At 49.0% G+C, this 23,364-nt stretch overlaps 1 protein-coding gene across 1 annotated transcript; it reads right to left on the reverse strand.

The window, feature by feature from the left end:
* Nucleotides 1-509: 509 nt before the first annotated feature.
* On the reverse strand, nt 510-21,013 carry traf4a (tnf receptor-associated factor 4a). The gene is made up of 7 exons (XM_027026410.2): nt 20,254-21,013; nt 7,563-7,614; nt 4,968-5,072; nt 4,496-4,657; nt 3,904-4,065; nt 3,164-3,319; nt 510-2,694 (listed from the first exon to the last, which is right to left on the reverse strand). Exons 1-7 carry the CDS (start codon nt 20,394-20,396, stop codon nt 2,062-2,064), a joined length of 1,413 nt encoding a protein of 470 aa, XP_026882211.1. The 5' UTR covers nt 20,397-21,013; the 3' UTR covers nt 510-2,061.
* Nucleotides 21,014-23,364: the final 2,351 nt, after the last annotated feature.

The following is a 23,364-nucleotide window of genomic DNA, read 5'->3' on the forward strand; positions in this document are numbered from 1 at the left end:
GCTTTGTGTGCTTTAGGGCTTCTGGAATGTCCAAGATAAGTCAGCACACACGCGCACAGACACACACACACAGACACAGACACACACACACACACACACACACACACACACACACACACACACACACACACACACACACACACACACACACACACAGTGACTTGTTAGATGCTAACTTGCTCACTGCAGCCAATATTGTAATGATTAACAAGCTGTACATATTGTGCAGTCCTAGAAAGTAGCTGTCAACTAGAATCAGCTCTGAGTGCTGTGAAGCAAAGGCACACACACGTGGCATTAACCACGGGCACCTGGGGCAGGTGAAGACGGACCAATACAGACATGAACACCACCAGTACAACACACTGGTGGGGACCTTCACCTCCCAGTACCCAAAACCAAGTGGAAAGTGATGTATGTGAACAGTAAATATTTGTGACGAGCAGACGTGTAAATATGGAAACAGGAAATACCGTGTGACGGAAAGTTGAGCACACGCTCCAGAAGACTTCCTGGGGACATTATTTTATTTCAAGGGGAAAATGACAAGTAATCATCAGTCAACATATAAAAAAACATCTGTGCCATCACAGGTACGGATGTGGTGGCTTAAAATAAATACTTTTAAAGAGCAAATAACACATACAGGATATGCAAACAAACAGAATCTCCAGAGAATATGAAACTCTAAGAGGGTCTAAAAGTTTTAAAGTACAGCATTCTACTCGTTACCTCAGAAATGTCGTAGAAAAAATGTTAAAGTACGCTGTAAAATACAGAATCTTGCAAAAAGTTCCCCCCCACATTTTCTTAAAGTTACTGTGGGAAATATTAGCTGGTATTATAATGCGATTAAATCAGGACTTTTCATGACGTGAAGGACAGCGTGCTTCCCCATGGCTTTATTAGTGCTCACATGTTCAGTTACGGAGAAACTCCTCCAGAGGTCGGCAGGGACGACCGGCAACCATACTGCACAAAGTTTGTCTTACTCAGCTGTGTGAGAACACTCCTCAAACCTGTGATGACACGCGTGTCTGCAAATATGGCTACCAGCGCCTGAGTAACTCAACCACGCTTCCAGCTGAGGACCACACCCCCTCCCCGGGACCAAACCCCCTCCTCATGACACTTTTTCAGCCTACATTTCTTTCACAGATACCGGAGTTTTGATTCCATGTGTTGGTTCACCAGCTATACTGTCCTCAGCACGCAGGTAACCTCACAAGATGGCAGTGACCTTCTCACGCGGAGTTTCACCAGCTCCGTACCCTTCACCCAGTGCTCCTCCTCCAGTAGCCGCTGACTGCTTGCGAACAGATTCTTACATCATCGCTTTCTCTCAGAAGATTGTGACTCTAGACAGAAGTGCCTCCGCCGCGTGGAGAGCTCGCCTGCCTCCACCGTGAGGAGATCTCCCCTGCCTCTGCCTCCACCATGTGGAGATCTCTCCTGAGCAGGCTTTTAACAAGGCATCACAGACATGCCACAGCCAGTTTGGCATACTGAGAGTGAGGTGCCCGAGCGGGCAACGTTTACTTCACAGCTGCTGTTATACGGGACAAACGAGTCCTGTTGACCATGTCACTGAGCTTCTGTTCAAGTACCATTCGAGGGGCAGAGTGTGTAAACAGAAAGCAAACATGTGTAAGTGTGTGTGAGTTCCTAGCCATCTTCTGTTCTGCGGCTCTGTTGTCGGAACCCCATTCCTTTGTTTCCAGAGTGTGAAGGCTACAAACATCTCCTCAAACATCTCCTTAAACTCCAACCCCTTCAACTAGCATCTGTCACAGAGTTGTCATAAATCACATTTTTTTAAAAACGCAACTTTAAATTAAATTAAAACTTTCTAGGCACTATTGAATGTCCAAAGGCTTTGATGCACATTGAGGAGAGAAAAAAATGCAAATCTGAAACAAGCATGTGACGATTTATGAAGCACAACACAGCGTGTGGCCTCGCAAACAACTGTGAGGAACACTAGATGGTCCTCCAAGTCTCTCTAGTCTGTGAAGGGAAACAAGTGTCATTAAGAGGCTGGTGAGTTGAAAGGTCTCTGTCTCAGGACAGGATCTTCTGTGGGATCTCTATGGAAGCCTTCAGGAAGATGGAGTTATCACGGATGTAGTTCCTCTTGCGGATCTCCTCGTGCGAGATAAACTTGGGGTAGCCAAATCCCAGCGTGCTCTCGTCCAGCGAGTTGCGGCTGCTGCAGGGTTTCTGGAAGTTCTTCCAGTTTGGGTCTGGGTTGAAGGTCTCGGTGATGTGCTGCGGCTTGGAGAGCGAAGGGTCACTCTGGTCCAGGATAGAGAAGGTCACCTTGTAGGAGAACGGCCACTCCAGCAGGTTGTCGTACTCGCCGGGAAGCACGCGGATGTAGATGGACAGGTGCGATCCCTCGCCGCTGCCGTTACCGTTGAGGAAGGCGGAAACCTGCAGCTTGTAGCCATAGCGATGCGTGTAGAAGGGCGGGCTGAAGAACTCGTGGTTGCTATGGAGCTTGGCCTCCTGGAGCTTGCGAGAGTAGTCACTGAGCTTCCAGATGAGCACGCCATCGTGGCTGACAGACAGCTCCTCCATCTCCCGGCGAAGCTCGGCCATCTCCTGACGCTGCCGTGCCACCAGGCTGCACATCATGGTCAGGTGGGACTTAGTGGTCTCCTCCAGGTGACGGCCAATCGCCAGCTTCGGGCACTGCAACCAGCAAGACATTTCATTGGAGCGCGTCTTGAGACGAATATCTGAGTGCGCTCAATGTGTTACTGCTGTTGGGCGTTGCTCTGCATGTATGCATTAGAACTCGTGAGTGCCCCTACTGCCTTCATTTCATTGGTGGGGGCGGGGCTAGAGCGCAATCACCTCACCAGTCTGAACACATGTAACCCATCGGCTCTCACCACCACAGCGCGAGTCTTTTTAGTTTTAATTAAAACTTCAGAAATAGAACAAAAGGTTCCATCAGATCAGAAGAGCATGGTTCTCATTAAAATACACCCAGGGGCCGCTGGGCTACACGCTGAAGACAGCTTTGTTTGGACATCACTTGTCTGTGGACTTTTAAAAACCAAAAAAAAATTCACTTTCATGTTATGCGGTGCAAAGGGGGAGGGGAGGAGGTGAGAGGAGATGAGAGATGAGGAGGTGTCGGGGAAGGGAGACTCACTCGGTGCTTGCAGCCAGCATCTTTAAATGGACAGAGCACAAGCGCACTGCTGCAGCTTTCCTTGACGTGGGTTGCCAGGTCCTCGCGGGCGATGTTGGGCGTGCCACACTGGTTGGGGCACTGCACGGGGAAGCGGGGGCAGTGGTACTGGTGATTCTGTGTGAGAGGGCAACAGGACGGAGGAGTTTGGTCACAGGTCTCTGAGGGAACATGGACATCATGTCCTTCACATGCTGCGCCAACACACACTGAGCCCTGTCCTGTAAACCTCACTGGCCAGCGTGGGGAATGCATCTAATTAAACATGTCAATTAGAATAAAGGTTCATTACATGGAAAGCCAAGTAGAGCCCAAAGTTATAATTGTACTGTAGCTCACACTATGGTATGAGAGAGTGTAAGAACGTGTTAGTGAAACTCCTGAATGAAGGCTTGCACTGAAAGATGAGGGAAAAGTGTGTGTGTGTGTGTGTGTGTATTTTCAGGGTTTAGTTTAGTTTATAAAAGCTCAGATCCCTCCTCCATTCACATGTTATAACACGAGAGCTTCTGTTACTGTGAGGCCTTGGGGGTGAAGAACCCGTTTGACCATTTCACTGCGCGTTATACTGTGTATGACTATGTATGTGATGAATAAACCGAACTTGAACTTGGATTAGCACCCCCTAGCTGACTAACTGCTGGCCGTTGGGCCGCTAGCTGACTGGTCGCTAGTTGATTGGCTGGTGGGGCAGGACGGACCTGGATGGTATCGTAGACGAACTCCTTGCCGCAGTACTTGCAGGGTTGTGTGCGTTTAGGGCACTCTGCCACAGCATGCTGTGCTAGGAGTCTCCGGATCATGCGTGCTCCACACTTGTTCTCGCAGTACACGCTCTCCTGGGGACAGATGCCCTGGTGGTTCTGGGACAGAGACAAGCCAAGGACACAAAAGAGCAGATGTTCATGTCTGTTAATGTGGGCACATTCTCTAAGCTTTCGGCAGAATAAAACATACCAATTGGTTGGTTACCAATCTGGTTCAACTTCCTAGTCTACACTTGCAACAAAAGCAACATCAAAGGACACATTAAATAACTCTTTTCTAAATTGTGGAATTTGTTCCAGCACATCAAAACAGGGGTGGGGGAGGGGCTTCTAAAAGACTGACAGCAGTGTGAGATATTAACCCCGAGTGCGCTGGAGCTCAAAGACTGTTTATGAGCAGTGAGCCAAACGAGTCCAGACCTACCTACAGCCTAAAAGCCAACAGCAAGGTCTCACCAGTCTGAGTGACAAAACAATAACAACCAATTTGGGCAGGGCTTACTGATGCCCCTGGGGCGGGGCTTACCTCGAAGGCTTCTCCTGTGAACTCGCTGCCGCAGAACTCGCACTTGACCTTGCGCTTGGGACAGTCATGCTGCAGGTGGTCAGGCAGGTCACGGCGGGTCAGCTTAGCGGCGCAGCGGTTTGGACAGGGGATCACGTTAAAGGCGCAGGTGGAGAAATGGCCCTGGGGAGGGGGAGAGGGAGAGAGAGAGGGATGAAGAGAGGGACAGAGAGAGAGAGAGAGAAACAGACAAACAGACAAAGAGAGGCAGAGAGAGAGAGAAAGAGAGAACATCAGCACACTGCCTTGGGCTGTAACGTGCACACTCACTCAGTTACGCTCGCAGGACAGACTGCCATGGATGGTACAGGGAAAAGCCAAGACCGGAATGGGAACAGAGAACATTTAGGAAGAGAAAACACAAAAATGAACAGAGACAAGGAAAAGTAGCAAGGTGAGAAGAGGGAGGAGTCAGCAGGGCTCATAAACTGACCTGCAGCTGTTTCATCTGGCCGGTCCACCGACAGCCTTCCTCACTGTGGATACAACGGATAGCCAGAGCCAGGATCTGCTGCTCCAGCTCAGGGTCAGGATAGATCTGGAGAACACAACCAGAGATTAACCACACACACACACACCTATACACACACAGCCAAGATCTGCTGCACCAGCTCAAGGTCAGGATAGATCTGGAGAACACGACCAGAGATTAACCACACACACACACACACAGCCAAGATCTGCTGCTCCAGCTCAGAGTCAGGATAGATCTGCAGAACACGACCAGAGATTAACCACACACACACACACACACACACAGCCACACACACACACACACACACACAGCCAAGATCTGCTGCTCCAGCTCAGGGTCAGGATAGATCTGCAGAACACGACCAGAGATTAACCACACCCACAGCCCCTATACACACACACACACACACACACACACACACATCCACACACACACACACACACACCTACACAGCCAAGATCTGCTGTTCCAGTTCAGGGTCAGGATAGATCTGCGGAACATGACCAGAGATTAACCACACACACACACCCACCCACCTATACACACACACACACACACCTACACACATATACCCACGCGCACACGTCTGTCACCGTGGAGTCCAATATAAACAGAGCAGAGGCGGAAGATCATTAGATGTGAATGGGCTGAACGGGGGAGGGGCACTTTATTTACACACTAGGGGAGACAGTCATGTGTAAATCAGCCAACCAATGAGGACACAGTCCTACCATTGTCCATCATTCATGAAAAACATCCCAGTATACACAGACCCACACAGCAGCAGATGCAGGAGGTTAATGTACAGACGAAATGTTTGTCACGTTGTTTGTTATATCTCCAACACACGCGTGGTACAAAGACTTCTCATTCAATTTATTTCTTAAAAATAAATTGGAGGATTTTGACAAGGCCACAATCTTTGCTTTAATGTTTTTCTATCAAAGTAAACAAGCTATCAAACAAAAAAATAAAGAATCAGACAAATAAGGAAGCAAGCAAAGTAAACAAGCAAACACTGCGGCCTTAGTGTTGAAACTCTCTACTGAGTCACGCTCTAAGTAAAATCCACATACCAAAATAAAAGTCCAGAGGGTAGAGTCAAGCCGTAGGGGAGAATATCCTCTAAAAGTACACATAAAAAAAAAGTACAATAACAAGCTTTAAAATACGAGCTTGTGTGTGTGTGTGTGGTGGGGGAACAGAGCTCAAACACCCAGAGGTCTGATGTGTGTTCCTGAAGTAGTTAGCTCACACTCCTCCACCCCTCTGTGGCTCTGGAACTCAAGAGGTGGGAGGTCGTGCAGTCTGGTGCACGAGGTGTGTACAACGGCTACAACCACACTGTTTACTATAGAGAGAAAGTACACCTACCTAGAATGCCATGAACAACTCGAAAACCATCTGAGACGGGGCTCACATGAGCAGGTGTACACACACACACACACATGCACATGCGCGCGCACACACGCACAAGCCTTCAAGAGACTGACCTCAGCAACAGTGGAGTACCTGCTCGAAACCCTCAGGAACACACACAGCGGGTCCCACCTACTCTCCACATCTAGACACACACTTGAGCAAGTGACTAAGTGGATCCCTGGAGACTAAGCTAAGCAAGCTCTTGGCACAAAACAGCTGCATCTAAGAATATTTCACGATAAGAATATCGTGACTACTGCCTGGCATACTGTTAAACTCTGTGGAAACCAGTGGATGTTGTTAAACTCAAAGAGGGACCGTGAGGGAGAAGTGACGTGGTTTCTGAGGAGAGACCTCCGCCCAGCCCTGAGGGAGGGGCTGGGACTCACACAGAGACTCTAATTAAGGAGACTGGGTGGAATCCTTCTCCTCAGAGGGGTACAGGGCAAGATGATTGCAAATAGAAGGTTGTAATTTCCTCCCAGAAATAGTTTGGGAGAAGCGAGGATTTTGGGATGTTATTGTGTGGATACTCTTTAGATAAGTCTACCAGAAATAGTTTGCGAATCAGCTTGGTGGTTCAATGAGATTCCCCATGATGCTATATTCAGAGCTGCTGCACTTCTCTTCCCATCATCATCACCACGCCAACCAAACAAAGGGAGAAATTCTTATTGTCTCCCGCACACGCACAGATGCTCCATATCTGGAGGACGGCAGGTCTTCTTCTAGCAGATGTGAACCGAGATGGAGGAAAACTGAGATGACTCCCATCTTCCTAGTCCTGTCCACCTACACTTCCTACCTCTGCACTCCTCCACAGCCAACATTCCCAGATCCCACGGCCAAGATTCCGAGGTTCCATGGCCAAGATTCCCAGCATAGTCAGATGTCTGTGGTTGTTGGTTAGTTTAATTTGTGAGATGTGGGGTAGGTATGGGTGTGGATGGGGGCACAGCTCGCCGCGACCTCCCAAGTGTGTCTGTGAATGAGGCCCCTTTGTCTCAGAGCTCATGAGATTATAGGGACATGGGAATAACTCCAGAACCAGGAGCAGAACCAGGCCTCTGGGTTCAGCCTGAACTAGTGCTCGAGGGCCTGATGCAATAGAGGGAGGTGGAGGGCCGTTACCTTGGCGTAGTCCAGTGGGAGCTGGTCTTCAGGACACTTGAAGACCCCCTCACTGCAAACAGAAGCAAAGCAGATGTGTTAACGCAATGTGAACTACAGTGTGTTTAACGCCGTGTGAACTAGTGTGTGTTTAACCCCGTGTGAAATAGTGTGTGTTTAATGCTGTATGAGCTAGTGTGTGTTTAACCCCGTGTGAACTAGTGTGTGTTTAATGCTGTATGAGCTAGTGTGTGTTTAATGCTGTATGAGCTAGTGTGTGTTTAACCCCGTGTGAACTAGTGTGTGTTTAACCCCGTGTGAACTAGTGTGTGTTTAACCCCGTGTGAACTAGTGTGTTTAACCCCGTGTGAACTACAGTGCGTTTAACTCCGTGTGAACTACAGTGTGTTTAACCCCGTGTGAACTAGTGTGCGTTTAATCCCGTGTGAACTAGTGTGTTTAATCCCGTGTGAACTATAGTGTTTAACCCCATGTGAACTAGTGTGCGTTTAATGCCATGTGAACTGCAGTGCAGAACACTGATCAGTTACAAATGAGCCATTTCACGATCACCACCCAGCTCACGCGCGCACACACACACACACACACACACACACACACACACACACACACGACTCTACATACAGACCAGCTTACAAGGCTTTTATTTTGACACAAGGACATGTGTGATGAGAGCGACCACAACAGGCCTGTCAAAACCAGATGAGTGGAGAGCCGAGTAATGAAACAGTGGGGGGGTGTTGCAGTCTCGGCACTGCCCGCCTGTCAGCCGGGGCCTAACCCCGCCAACATCCCAATCATCTCTGTCTCCATGTCCCGTGAGGATCTTACCACAGAGCTAAAAACAGCCGGGCCTCCACCCAGCCGGGCCTCCACCCAGCCGGCCAGTCGAGCACAGAGCTTCTTATTGTGCTCGGGTTCATATTTCCTCGTTGTCTTTTCCAGTGATGTGGTACGAATAAGATCTTGAGCTGCCATGAGTAGGTGCAGGATGAAGCAGGCAGGGGGTGGGGCAGGGGGCGTGGCAGAGGGCTGGACCAGCACCCAGCTGGAGGAAGATCAGTTACTTATTTGCTTGTTCACAGGGTGGAGAGACTAGATTAGGGAGAGACGACCATTCTTTTTAAATAGCTCTTCATAACACACACACACACACACACACACACACAGAGAGAGAGAGAGAGAGAGAGAGAGAGAGCACGAGAGAGAGAGAGAAAAGTCAGACACAGGGGGAGAGAGAGAGAGAGAGATAGTGCAGTTCGGGAGAAACAAACAGAACAGCACTTTCTCTGTTCACGCACAAAATATGCACACCTCATACAAGACTTCAGACATATAGATCTACACTTCTTTTATGAACATAAAAATATAGGACAAATTTCTGAATGTGTTAAAATATCAGTTTATAACCGTCACACTGAGAAAATAAACCATATCTTAATTCAGCCCCATGTATATGTAATATTTATTTAAGTGTATTTGTTTGTCAGCACATACATGTGTTAAAGTATGTGTGTGAATGTGTGCGTACGTTTGCTAGTGTGTGGGCGTGTGTACAGTAGGTGTATATAAAGCTTCATTATATACATTTATTTCTTTTTGTGCCTTTTGTTCAACAATTTTATCACTTTTAATGTAAATAATTCTGTTAATTGCTTTGGCAACAGTTATTAATTACAATTCATGCAAATAAAGCAATTTGAATTTAAGAGAGACAGAGAGAGAGAGGGAGGGGGAGAGAGAGAGAGAGGGAGAGATTTGTGGTGAATTTTGAGGGGTGAAGCAGCTCATTAGTGAAGCTGCCCTCTGCAACTCACCATAAAATATTCACTCTGGTAAATAATGGAAGTGACAGTAGATATCAGTAATAGGAGAGGTGTGTGTGTGTGTGCGCATGCGCGCGCGCGTGTGTGTGTGTGTGTGTGTGTGTGTGTGTGTGTGTGTGTGTGTGTGTGTGTGTGTGTGGTATATTGTATAACATTCTCTTAAAATAAAAACCTAACAAAGAACCTGTCTGGGGAACAGATCCCTCAAGCTGAGGCAGGAGTCACTCCCGACACAGAGAGCCATTCCAACACCAGAAGGACAAAGTAGGAAAGAGCAGTGTTGTTTCAGCACCAGGAGACACAAAACACTGCTGTGTGAATGTCTAAAAACAGAAATACCGCGTCTCAGAGCAGGGCCTAAACCGTCCATTAATCCACATCTCAGGAAAACACGCAAGGAATGTCCGATGAATATCCTTTAATCTGCAGCTCGGTTAAACAGACCCTAGTTTGAGCTGTAGCGAGCAAGACGGTGGACACAGTGGCCCCACAGAGTCCGAGGGCCCTAATCTGGAGGAACTATAAAGTCACCCTGTGGTGCTGCAGGCTTAACCCCGCCCCCCTCGGTACACCACATTAGGGTCAGCGTGTCAGCAGGGTACCATGCAACAAATTAAAAACCACATTTTTGGGGGATCAATCAATCAATCAGTCCCTCTCCAGATGCTCACTCGAAACCATGGAACAGGACAAAACAGTTCATATTCCATCAGAGTCCTTGCACTCAGGCTGCTCCCCTAACGTTGCTGTACCAAGGCAAGACAGGAAGCCGGGGGTCGGGAGTCAGGGGTTAGGGGTCAAATGAGCACCTCATAAGCTTAAAGGCTAATGCCGCTAAATGAGCTGGAGGAGATGCAGAGAGACTGGCCAGACACTGTCAGAACAATCTGCCCCAGGAAGGGTGAGAGGAAACCAATTTGCCCCAGGAAGGGTAAGGGGAAGCCAATCTGCCCCAGGAAGCTTCGTCGCTGTTTTGTGCCCCAGAGATGAGCAGCCCCGTGATGGGGGCTGGACTTCCATCAGAAAAAAGAGGCCAGGGAGGCCTGTTCCTGCAGCCTGGACGTGTGCCGTGTGGTCGAGACTGGCAGTCCTGCACATGGGCGTCTTTGGAATTTCTTCCACTTCAGCACAAGTGAGCACAGCGTTCCTAGTGCCTGTGGCAAGCTTCACTGTGAGATCTGTACCCTTGAAAAAGACTAAAATACTTCAGCTCACACAGCAAGTTTTCAGCAGTTACTGGGAGCCACAATTACCAGCAGCAACGCACAGCTAACGGGACCCAAGATGGCAGCGTCAATCCAGCGCTGGCACTTCAAGAGCAGGACTTATGGGTCACTGGTCCTCCAGGTGGCTACGTACATTTGTCATGCCCAACCCTGCTACTACAGCAACTGCTGTTTGACCTCCGCCTCTCATGAGGTCCAGTGCATCACCATATGACCTTTACCAAACGCAATGTAGCTAGGAGACAATGGAATTACATGTCCACCGGTAACCAAGCCAGCTAGCAGCACCAGACCAGAGTTTTAAGGGCACAGATCCAGGATGCAGAGTTGGTCTGTACTGCAAAACAGACCTTCCTGCTCTCAAACTTCCCTGTGTGCCCTGACATAACCCCACCCCCAGCCCATCAAACCCCACCCCAGCCCACTACACCCCACCTACAACCCACCAATCTGCACCTCCACCCCCCCTCCCTCGCCACAGCTGAAGGGCGGTCTTATTTGTGCTCTCGTTGCCGTGTGCTGGTTAACTGCACTGCAGACAGCACTATTCAGAAGAGACGGACAGGGAGTTAATCGAGGACCTCCAGAGCTGCCAGTAACTACAGTGTCCATTATTATGCATGTAGGAATGTAGACTAGTATCTTGGGTGGAAGTGCTTGGGTGTCTGCCAACGAGCCTTTCTGCTCGTCCCAACTCTAGTACAGCCTCCGTTCCAGCTAGTCTCAGTCTCCCATGTCCCACTGCAGCTCTCTCAGTGCAGGGAGGACACAGAAATCCCATTTTATCACTGGTGGCCTTTCTTTAATCCCTCAAATCTAGCTGTGTGTGTGTGTGTGTGTGTGTGTGAGAAAAGAGAGAGAGCACAAAAGTGAGTGAGTGAGCAAGACAGACATTGTCGGGCATGTACTGAACACACTATGCGACGTGACAGCCATGTCTCCATGTCTTAAGACGGTCTAATAGTGTCTGACCAACAAACTGAAGTTTGGAGAACATACTGTATATAAGGAGGACGTCTTCCTTTTAGTATATGTTCATACACACACACGCTTCCAGAATCTGTAATGACAACAACCTGACTGCGATTTGACTCGACTGTCCAGTTGGAGGGACAGGCGTTTGGATCTCCTGTTTCCTGTTTGCCTCGTGTGACTAACATCCACTATGCTTGAATTCAGGTCAGAGTTGATTACATTTTCAGACATTAACAAAACCTTTCTACTCCGGTCCGGTCCGGTCTGGTATGGTCTGGTCCGATATGGTCTGGTATGGTCTGGTCTGGTCCGGTCCGGTCCGGTATGGTCCGGTCCGGTCTGGTCCGGTCCGGTATGGTCCGGATATCCTCCCCATTTCTCTCCCTTTTGTCCATCACAACAAACCTTCTCTGCCAGGACGTGTTACCAACACAGCAGTATAACAACATGGCAGCTTCACAAGGAGACAGGCCTTAAAACTCCTGGGCTGTGAGGAGGTGCATGGGAGGAGGTATGGGTGGAGGTGCATGGGTGGAGGGAGAGCGACCCGATTACTCACAGGACCCGTGCCAGTTCCTGTCAAAACACTGCGTGATGCACGCGCCACGTGCCGTGCCGGTCACGCGGGTTCGCGCTGACACAGAGCTCCTCAACTCCCCGACTGCTGTGAGCACACTCTGTGCTGACATTCTGGAGCACAAACCATCTGTGAGCACTGCCCCTCCATACGAAAAGGTTAGAGAAACATCAGAGCGTTCACTGACGTGCGCCTCCACAGACGGGATCTGTTCTGCAGAGTCAGGCTCAAACACTCCTCTGACATGAAATCCTAACTGACTATTGGAAGGTTATTTAAGGTCAACCCCACCCATGTAAAATGTTCATAAGACTTTTCAGGATCACGGATGAAAGCAGAACTGCTACTGGACCAGTAAGTCGCATCAGCCTTAAACTTTGACTGCCTTTCTACTGGAGGCCACCAGTGGAACACCATCAATAAAATGCTACAAACCCCCCCACTGAGCTCCAGCCCGCGGCTCAAACACAGTCCTCCCCATCCAGCACAATCCCCCTGTGTCAGAACATTTAAATCAGGGGCCACTGGAGAGCGCACACCTCGGACATTCGGTTCAGACCTCGATCCAGGTCCATTCTCTGGAGAACTCTGGCGTTAAGCAGGTGAGAAACCATATCAATGGTATGAGCGTCTTTGTCCTGCTGACACATGGCTGCTAACTAGGGACGGCCCTCCATGCAGATGCGAGAGGGGTGTGGAGATACTCGAGACATGGGGGATGGGGTGGTGGAGACGCTGGTCTCTGCGGAGGTGTCAAAAGGGCATGTTATGTCATCGCAGGTGTCAAAGGTCGCAGCTCCTGTGTTCTTCCCACTTTCTCGACACTCCTCAGTCCTTCCCAACCTCTACCACATTCCTGACATTTTGTCGTTTCCTCACACACGCGGTGACACAATCACACACAGATGTAGGTTAATGGTAAACTATTTCTTCTCTCTTTTAATTAGACATGGCGAGTCTAAGTTTAGCACTAAGTGCAGAGAGGGCAGCCCAAAGTCCTCCTTATATATCCCAAGACTAGAAGAACCCAGAGCTGCTTGTCTAGAATACTCCAAACTCTTTTCTAGAACTTTCTGAACCCTTCGCTGAACTCTACATGGATCAGAACGAACCTTCTCACCTGTACCTAGCTTTTAAAAACTTTCTCAAATACGACAACCTGCCAAAAGGCCCTTATTCCACTGTGATGGAGGATGTGGTGCAGTGATGCTCAACCCTCATCAGCAAGGCTAACCCAAGCCCACTGCTGACCTCACATCCTCCAGCGTCATGTTCTGATGATCTCAAGAGGTTCGAAACTCAAACTCTTACAGTGTTTGTATAATTGTGTTGTTGACCAGATGAATTCCAGCACTAGTAGCGTAATGTCATTCACGCCTTCCACTCATGCCCTGCTACTGAGCGTGTGTAGTCAATATTTCTGTGGTGCCAGGCTGGTGTTTGGAGCACTGACTCACATTCACTGCCTGTCTTCACCACGTGCCTACACCCGCCAACAGTTTGTTACAAACATGCCCAGTGTACAGTCAAACGTTTTAAAGAAAAAGGTGTAAGTGCAAGATATAAAAGTAAATGTTGTGATCAACCGTCTTACTTTATTATATAGTTTAATTATGCATAATAATAAAAATATGTAAAAAACAGTGTTCACAAAAGCCACCAAACATTTCACAAACACAGGTAACATTATACTAATGTTCCCCTCTTCTCTCGTCTGTTTGAACACACTACCCAACGGCAAGGTCAAAGTTCTTACAAAACACTGGTAGGTTCAGAACAAGCCTAACAAGGCCCATCCCACTGGGTGAGTGGAACACTAGCCCAGAGCCGGCCCACGGGAAGACTGGGCTCTCTAACCCAGTACCAGTCTGGCCATAACTTGGCTCCCAGATGGTGGAACGAAACTTCCCGAGCTGTCTGGACAGCAGAGTCCCTTACAGTCTTCAAACGCAGACTGAAGACCCACCTATTGGTGGAATATTTAAATGACGACTCACCCTGCTCTTATGTTGACTAACTCTAGTACTTATTGTTTATTACACTGACTGATGTCTGTTACAGAGCTTATATGTCTTTTGCACTTCTAGTCATCAGCAGCGATCCCTGTACCTCTACAGTATTCTAGTTCATTGGTATATTGGACTGTAACCTACTGTACTGTACTAGGATATGTTCTATGAGGAAATAACAAAGCACTTTTGTAAGTCGCTCTGGATAAGAGCGTCTGCTAAATGTAGAAAATGTAAATGAAACGTAAATGTAAATAAATGACATGTCCGCATTCTTCTCTAAACGCTGTGGACACAGCACAGTAGGGGGTGTGAGGAGTGAGGCGGGGGTGTGAGGAGTGCTCACTCAGGTGTTGGCTTGAAGGTTCCATCCAATCCCGGTGGAGATGGGAAAGACGCCACGCCCTCATACGCATTTTAGCCTTCTGTTGCATCCTTATATAATCCCACATAATCCTTCCCAACCCTTACTGTTCCACGACTCCAGCGTCATCCCTCGAACAGGTGAGCTGGACTCAGACAGACGGGCGGACGTGAGGACCACGCTGGGCTTGGATCTGCAGATCTTCACTGCCGCTGAGTCAGACTGACTGAAACTTGTTTGAAAGTGTGGCACTTCTCGGGGGAAGTTGGTGACGGCGCCCTACGCTCTCTGCAGAGTAACTGATGGACTGAGTCACAGCTGCACGCCATGACTCACCTCCACCGTCCTGACAAACCTCCCAAACTTTCCTCTGTTCTTGCTCCTGGAGTGTCTTCTCTCTCTCCCTTCCTCCCTCCCTCTGTTTTGCGCTCTCTTTCTCTCATGCCTTAAAATCAAAGCTTCTTTAAACACTTTAGCAAGTCACTTCCCTCCGAGTGACTTCAAAGCAGAAGAGAGAGATTATGCAATTTAAATGTTTCTTCTGACTCAACTGCAAGTCCATAGATCAGAGAGGAAGAGAGATGAGAGACAGAGGGAGAGAGAGAGAGAGAGAGAGAGAGAGAGATGCAGTGGAAAGAGAAGAGAGGGAATTCATCATTTGTTTGTCAGCAGACTCATTCATCTCTTCACCTAGCTCCTGATTGGCTGGGACCACTACTTTGGTGGCCATGGCAACATGGGAAGGTGATGTTCTTTGTGTCACAGAGAGGGGAGAGACAGCTTAGTCCCTGTCCACTCCGCCAGGCCGAGGCAGGAGTTCGTAGTGAGACACAACCACCTGTGTGGACTCGTCTGTGTCAAACCGTGATGTCAGGAACACACGACTGTCAGTGTGCACAGTGGCAGGAGTGAGGAGTGCAGGGACTGGTGTCTGATCACTAGTGAACCACATAGCACAGACCTGGCAGACGTATGAAGGACGGCCAACACTCCTCGGATAAGGAGCAGGAGGCAGGAAGCATCTCCTCCCCTCCTCACAGAATGAATAGGCTGACTGTGTGGACAGAGGGCAGGGCCTGGTGAGAAGGCGGAGCCTGGGAGGCTAAACAGAGCAGTTGTGTGGAGGGGGCAGAGACCCACTTGGCCTGCAAGGAAGACATCACAAACGGCTCTTTCATGCTTACCAGGGGGACAGAACCGAGGTGTGGACATGGAGTCCCACCGCCTTAACCATAAACACTGCCAATAATGCTGGATGTGTGCGTGTGTGTGTGGGGGTGTGTGTGTGAGGGAGGGGGCCCAAGCAAGAGGCTGAACTCCTCCACAGACACCTGTTGCAGCCCACAAGAGGGCCTTTTCACGAAGACAGGTGCCCCAGAACCGGAGATGCCCCCCAGATGCCCCTTTCCCCGATCTCCCCTCCGCCAGCTGCCTCCCTCCCGGATTCGGCACACACATTCCCGACATGCCCGCCTGTCAGCTGCGCAACGTGAGCCCTTTCACACTAGCAGGCACTTAGCAAGCACCGCCTAGACGCTCTCCCACGCAGTACTGAGGCTCCGAGACGCTGCACACTCCTGCGCAGACTCGCTGTAGGGCAGGTGAGGACCTGGAACTGACCTCAGATCAGATACCACGCTGGGCTGTCGGGTGCTCTTAACCCCTCCCACTCCAGTCTGCTCACGGCTCTTGGAAGTGGAGTGTGTGTGACGACCACTGGAACACACATCTGAAGCACTCTCAGGTGCTTATCAAACTCCAGAAGCACGTGGTCCAGGATTAGCAGAAAAACAACTGCAGTGCAGAGATACGGAACACGAGCGCAGGACTAAAAGTAAACAAACGATCTTTGCCGTACCAGAGAAGTGTTATCGCACAGACGCTTGCACACAAACTGTAACAGGTTTGTCAGTACTGCGGTTGTGGTGTGTTGTGCGGTGTTTGTGAGGTGGTGTTTGCGCAGTGTTGTGTGGTCACACGAGCTGCTGTGCTGTGCATACAGGCGGGAGTGTGGCGCCCCTGCTGACCAGGTTCAGAGAGGATCTCTGCCAGGCGTCTCCGAGACACAACGGTAGTTTGTTGCATAGCTCAAATACCTCACCCTGCACCTCCTCCTGCGAGAGGGGAGTGCGTTTGGTCTTCATGGGCTGTGAACATGCCCGAGCATGTTGGAAATCTCCCAGAGTGCCTCGTGTGTGTCGGCTCTCTCCAGCCCAGGCCGTGCGACTCCGTGCCTGTTCACCAGAGGAATGCGGCCACACACTCGACGGCGCGGTCAGTTGTGTGAAGAGCTTCCTGCCTTGTGCTGTCGCCAACACCCTCAGTCCTTGTTAATAACAAAGAAACGTCTAAACCGGCTTCGCTGTGAGCGTGAGACTAGCAGGCAGTAATGGCCCCGCCCACCCCTAACCCTGCAGCTGCAGGAATACAACACCCAACTTTCGCTCGCCGTTCGTCCTCGCAGCTGGACTTGGGGCTCGGGTTACCCCTCCACTCCTACACCCCCCCCCCCACTCTGCTATTTCCTCCCACCCTCCGGATCACTCAAAACAACAAGGGTCTATAGAGGAAAACTACCACATGCAAGGAATGTTGTCCACGTTTCACACACACTCAACTGCAGGAAGGCCTTATATTTTGCAGCTGTGTGCAGCTGAGGTTAAGTCATTTTGGCAGGTCTTTTGCAAATAAATGCTCATTTTTGTTAATTTTCTCAATATGCCATCATGTTTCCTCTTCAAAGAATTCCATATATTGGCATTTTTTAAACTGGAAAATTCCACCAAAAGTCAGATTACTTGAGCATTCAGACACAAACAGATAGATCTGTCTTTAAGATGTGATCTGTGCCAACTCCATACACACGCGCACCATTCTTCACCGGATGCTGTGCATGTGAACGGGGCCATTCAGATCCCGCGGGTGCTCAGGCATGGTTGGCCCACCAGCCCCCGGTGGGGCCCACTGCCAGGGTGCCACCTGTGAGGCTGTGGGTGTAGAAATATCTCCCCAAGCTCCACCTCCTCCTCCACTTGGCTCCAGCACCACGCTGGCCACAGCCGTGCTAACGCGGCTCATTCATCCGCTCGCTGTCTATCTGGGCAAAGAGTCCATTCTGCTCCTCTCGGAAAATAAGACTTCAACACACAGAGGTCAGTTCAGTGAGGCCTTCGGGAGGCCGCTGCTTCTGCAGGTGGCCAGAACAAGGGTCAAGTCATCCTCTGCTTCCTCATCCTCATCCTCACTATTTTGCGTCCTTCTTCCGCTGTGTTCTACACACACAGCAGGGACTGCAGCAACAGCACAGCAGCTCAGACACAGCCGTGTACAAATGAGCGTGCAGCCTCGTTCTGACGCCCTGACAAGGACGTCCACTCAGATGCTCACACGTCATATAGAGGAAACCACAAAGAAAGAGTGGACAGGACACCAGGGGCAGGACAGTGTCTACACCTGTCACTCAGCATGCTCGGTTGCTGCGTGACCGGCGTCGTTATGTTATGTTATGACGAAAGATTGAACTAGCTTCTTTAAGATCAGAGTTTGCTTCCTAACACACACGTGACTGCAGTGATGAGCTGAGAGGACGTCCGCAACCCCCTCCCAGGGCCTCCCAGGTCCCTACAGGGGCCTCCGGAGATGCTGACATTATTTACACTTGCCTCCTTCAGAGGAAACATGGCTTATTTGCAGCATTTACGGCTCTCCTGCGCGCTGGCTGTGTTCCGGGAGATCAGACCTCCGTTCAGCCTGATCACAGCACTTCAAACCTGGCCTAGAGAGCAGTGGTGCTGAGGTGCTGCACACACACATGCTGAGTCACACACGCAGTGCATTTTCTTTACTGTTGTTGTGGATGTCCTGACTGATGGAGGGTTGTCTGGAGGGGAACACATTACTTCCATACTGTACATCTGTAAACACTGCATGACAGAACAAAGACCATCTCACAGAACAAAGACCAATCAATACTGCCCTGGGAAATCACATTTCAGTTTGATGATCTTTATACCCAATTACCACAAAGATTTTGATTTTAGTGAAAAGAAAGCATGTAAGCGTAACTATGTGCAGCGAGAGCAGAGAGCATGTGCCCAGTGCGAAGACTGGTCTGACTCTTCCTCATGTCAAGGCTTGACTGTGAAGAGGAGCAGCATGTTTCTAACAGCAGGTTAAACTGGTGTCAGTCTCATCTGGAAAAGAAAAGTCATCATCCGTTCACTCTAGGGACACACAGACTGTCTGATGACTCACCATCTCTTGCCTGGTTTTATTCAGGTGATCCTCTGATCTTGATTGGTCGATATTTCTGAGCGGCCAATCACAGCGCGCTGCTGGAACAGAATTAGCTGCTGTCTTTTTAATGCTGTGCGTAAGACAATGAGGCACGCACAGACACAAAGCTGCCCAGAAAACACAGCATGTACGTCTTGACACTGACACGCTTACGTGAACAGGCACGGAGGTGAGTGAAACAGCCGACCCTGGGGGGCGGGTGGGCTGCAGACCTGCCTGAGGACCCTGCATCTCCCAAGCAGTTCATGCAACGACCACAAAGTGCTGCAGGCAAAACTGGCACAGAGCCAGAGACCAATGTTTACAGGGAAAAGGCGTTTACAGGGCCCACTACTATATATATATATATAGATAGATAGATAGTAGTTGTGCGCCTGTTTGCGCTTTAGTACCTGTAAAATGTTCTTTAACTGTTATTTACTATTAGTTAATGTATTTCTCCCCCAGTATGAATTTGGTGTTAATAATATAATGAATAGTTTTTATTATTAAAAGTCAGTAAAAGTAAAGTGAAAATGTCAGACAGAGCAGCAGTCAGTTCTGAACTACTGCAAAATAATTCTCCACAGTATCGAACTACTGGAAAATAATACTCCACACTACTGAACTACTGGAAAATAATACTCCACACTACTGAACTACTGGAAAATCATATGGAAACACTGAATGGTTTTTGCCAGCGTGTGGACATGCCTCGGTGCACGGATGTCATTCCAATGAGCTGTGCACAAATGAGTTCTGAGGGACAGCACTATGGTCCTCTCAGCAGTGGTGCTCCGACTCCAATAAAGGAATCCCTCACTAATCCCGTGTGAGACAGACAGCTCCGCTCTCTAATGCCTGTACACCCCCCGGCTCACCCAATCGCTTCAGGGTAAAATAAGATACAGGTCGAGGTTTGAGCGTATACACTGCCTGGGAACACACACACACACACACACACACACACACACACACTCTTTGTACAGCTCAAACCAGCCAAACACAATGTAAATGTCCATACAAAGCTGATATGCTCAGTTCTTTGAGGTTTCTCCGTCAGGTGTGTACATAAAGTAAAGCAATAATTCTAATAATGTAAACGAACAAAAGTATAGGCGCCCAGAAACCGAGACCCCTGCTGTGTGCTGAACCCCAGAAGCCCCGCCCTGCCGGGCCCCTGCTGCGTCCTGACCCCCAGAAGCCCCGCCCCCTCTGCGTCCTGACCCCAGAAGCCCCGCCCCCAGGCCAGCCCCTTTGTAACACTAATGAACATTCAGCTCCTGTTGGATGGCGCGTGAAGCCGTTAAAAACATCAGACTGGCTCATGTGTGCAGAAACTGCACACGAGTATGAAATGATGACGACATTAAAGCAGCGCGTGCACGTTCTGGAGTTGTGTAGATCAGGCACGCTCTCGTTGCGACACCCAATCCTACCTGAGGAATTCTTGGAGACAGGTGTCGCAGAATCTGTGTCCGCACGTGGAAACTTGCACGGGTTCCCTCATCGCCTTACTGCACAGGGGACACTGGAAGCGCCGCTTGGGTTTCTCGAGGAACTTGTAGTCGTAGCCCGGCATTGCTCCTCCGGAAGAGACAACGCGACAATCGTGGACAGCGTCTCCGTGTCTCGGTCTCTGGCAGTGTCGCGGGACAGGCTGCTATCACGCGGGGACGCCCGCACTTCAACACCGCACACAAGCGAAGTCCGCTCCACGGCGCGCGTCGAGCTTCCGTCTCGTGCAGGACTCGCGGTATTGTTCCGTGTCAGTTCTCTCGAGCTTGAACCCTACCTACGAGGCGCGCGGGGACAGGTCAGACGCCCGCGCTGGATCTCTGCAATTCTGTCAGCTCTCTCTCCTCTTACAAAACCAGCGGCGTTAATCTTTACAAATGCCACGAGCTACACCCGAAATGCGCCCGTGCCTTCCCTCAACACTGACAGCCTGTAGACAAAGCTCGAGCGCCCATCTGTTTCGTTATATGTAGCCCCGCCCACTGCAGGAGGAGCCCGACGTGCGTCACGGGCCCCGCAGCAAATGACTGGCGCGTGTGTCAGCTCTGCATGGCGGAACGTACAAGTACATGCTCTTCATAAACGGCCTTTCACAAGGATGTCATTGCAGTGTCGCCCGGCTTATTTTTTTAATTGCACCAACAAGCAGCATTAATTTTAAATTATTTTTAAATATTTTGATAGACGATAATTATAGTTTTATTTTTCCAAAGTATATAGTTATCATTTTTATTAATAACTAACATCTGCACACATTTATTAACAGGCATACTTGCTGGTCTTATTTACTGGGGAGAGGTCTCCCTCTGCCGGTAAACGGGCTTTTCTCGCCAGACCTGGACGTGCGTGGTCCGTCTACATTTAAAAGGCCGGTGGTTTAGTATTGTTCAGTATTAACACACTTGTATTTATTTGAGGTGTTAGCACAGGGTGTTCAGTATTCGGTATTAACGCACTTGTATTTATTTGAGGTGTTAGCACAAGGTATTCAGTATTAACGCACTTGTATTTATTTGAGGTGTTAGCACAGGGTGTTCAGTATTCGGTATTAACACACTTGTATTTATTTGAGGTGTTAGCACAGGGTGTTCAGTATTCAGTATTAACACACTTGTATTTATTCAGTACTAACACACTTGTATTCAGCACTCCAATATTCCACGAAATGCACTGAGGTCTTCCACGAAGAAGAAATGACACGCGCTCTGAACAACCAACACGCATGATCATATTGCACGAGACTTACATCATCGCATGATGGAATCTGGCGCTTTAATTTGATAGCAAGCGCGCGTGCTCCAGGTGGATTCTTTATTTGAAATTTAAAACATCTCAAACAGGTTTATCTTTACACATCCAATGCTTTTGACGTAATTTAGATTATTTTTAAAATGGTACATTTAAATAAAGCAATTAAATAAAAATGCTGTACTCTCCTTACAAAAAGGAGATTATTATTATTATTATTATTGTAAATGAGATTGTTATTAATGTAAATGATCCATGAACCAAAAATAAATGTTTTTAAAATGAGGAAATGTTTCAAGCATCTCTAATGATTTTCTGAAAGTTTGCAAGTTCATTATATAGTTATACAGTCAGTTATAGTTTGCGGTTCAGTAGTACACCAGGGGTGGGGAATAACAGCTGCGGTTGGAGTGGCTGTTCCTGTGGGGGAGGTCGGACCTCCTCTAAAGGGTTAAAGAGACAGGATCCACGTCAAAGCTCCATCCGTACCTCCAGTACAGCTTGGCTTGAAACACCAGGCTTCAAGTCTCATGGAAGACAAGCATGGAGACTATTCTCTGTCCTGGCGCCCAGATGGTGGAGTGAACTTCACTGGTTGTCTGGACAGCAGAGCCCCTTACAGTCTTCAAACGCAGACTGAAGACCCACCTATTTGTGAAGTATTTAAATGACCACTGACTAACTGAATCTCTAGTACTTATTGTTCATATTGCACTGACTGCTCTCATATGTGGTTCACACTTCTAGATATCAGCAGTGATCCCTGTATCTCTACAGTATTCTAGTTCATTGGTACATTGGACTCTAGCCTACTGTACTGTACTAGGATATGTTCTATGAGTAAATGACAAAGCACTTTTGTAATTCGCTTTGGATAAGAGCGTCTGCTAAATGCAGAAAATGTAAATGCAAATGTTAAATGTAAATGAGTTACTGAGACAGGAGTGAGTTAACGAGACAGGAATGAGTTAACATGACAGGAGTGAGGTAACGAGACAGGAGTGAGTTAACGTGACAGGAGTGAGTTAACATGACAGGAGTGAGGTAACGAGACAGGAGTGAGGGAGCAGCAGGCAGGAGAGGGAGGGGCTTGGTGGGGGAAGCTCTGGTCCCTGAGATCAAAGATGGAGGGTGGGAACACACGGGATGTTATGGGGCGGAGTTTCTCACAAACTTTGGAATTTGGCCCAGATTTGATCCTCATTTGGCAGTCAGCTGTGTTGCATTTTCGAGATGGCTTTCTCGCATGTCAGCATAAACCCACAGGACCTGTCTGACTTCCTGTGACTGTGGGAAACAATGACTGTGGTCTGAAGACAAAGTTACCCCTGTGCTATACAGAGGTCACCACATCACCCCTGTACTGTACAGAGGTCACCACGTCACCCCTGTACTGTACAGAGGTCACCACGTCACCCCTGTGCTATACAGAGGTCACCACGTCACCCCTGTGCTATACAGAGGTCACCACGTCACCCCTGTACTGTACAGAGGTCACCACGTCACCCCTGTGCTATACAGAGGTCACCATGTCACCCCTGTGCTATACAGAGGTCACCACGTCACCCCTGTACTGTACAGAGGTCACCACGTCACCCCTGTGCTATACAGAGGTCACCACATCACCCCTGTGCTATACAGAGGTCACCACGTCACCCCTGTGCTATACAGAGGTCACCACGTCACCCCTGTACTGTACAGAGGTCACCACGTCACCTCCTTCCAATTTGTGTAGGAGCCGAGAAGCCCGACAGAGCACCATGTATAAAATGGACACACAGACG

This window comes from Electrophorus electricus, chromosome 15, assembly GCF_013358815.1.
Source record: "Electrophorus electricus isolate fEleEle1 chromosome 15, fEleEle1.pri, whole genome shotgun sequence".
Lineage (NCBI taxonomy): Eukaryota > Metazoa > Chordata > Actinopteri > Gymnotiformes > Gymnotidae > Electrophorus > Electrophorus electricus.

Excerpts from the sequence above, each read along its gene's own strand:
- traf4a (XM_027026410.2), bottom strand. The coding sequence starts at position 20,396 with ATGCCGGGCTACGACTACAAGTTCCTCGAGAAACCCAAGCGGCGCTTC. Across the intron at positions 7,615-20,253 it reads TGTCTCCAAGAATTCCTCAG|TGAGGGGGTCTTCAAGTGTC; the intron begins GTAGGATTGGGT and ends TTCTGTTTGCAG. Across the intron at positions 4,066-4,495 it reads TCACAGGAGAAGCCTTCGAG|AACCACCAGGGCATCTGTCC; the intron begins GTAAGCCCCGCC and ends TCTCTGTCCCAG.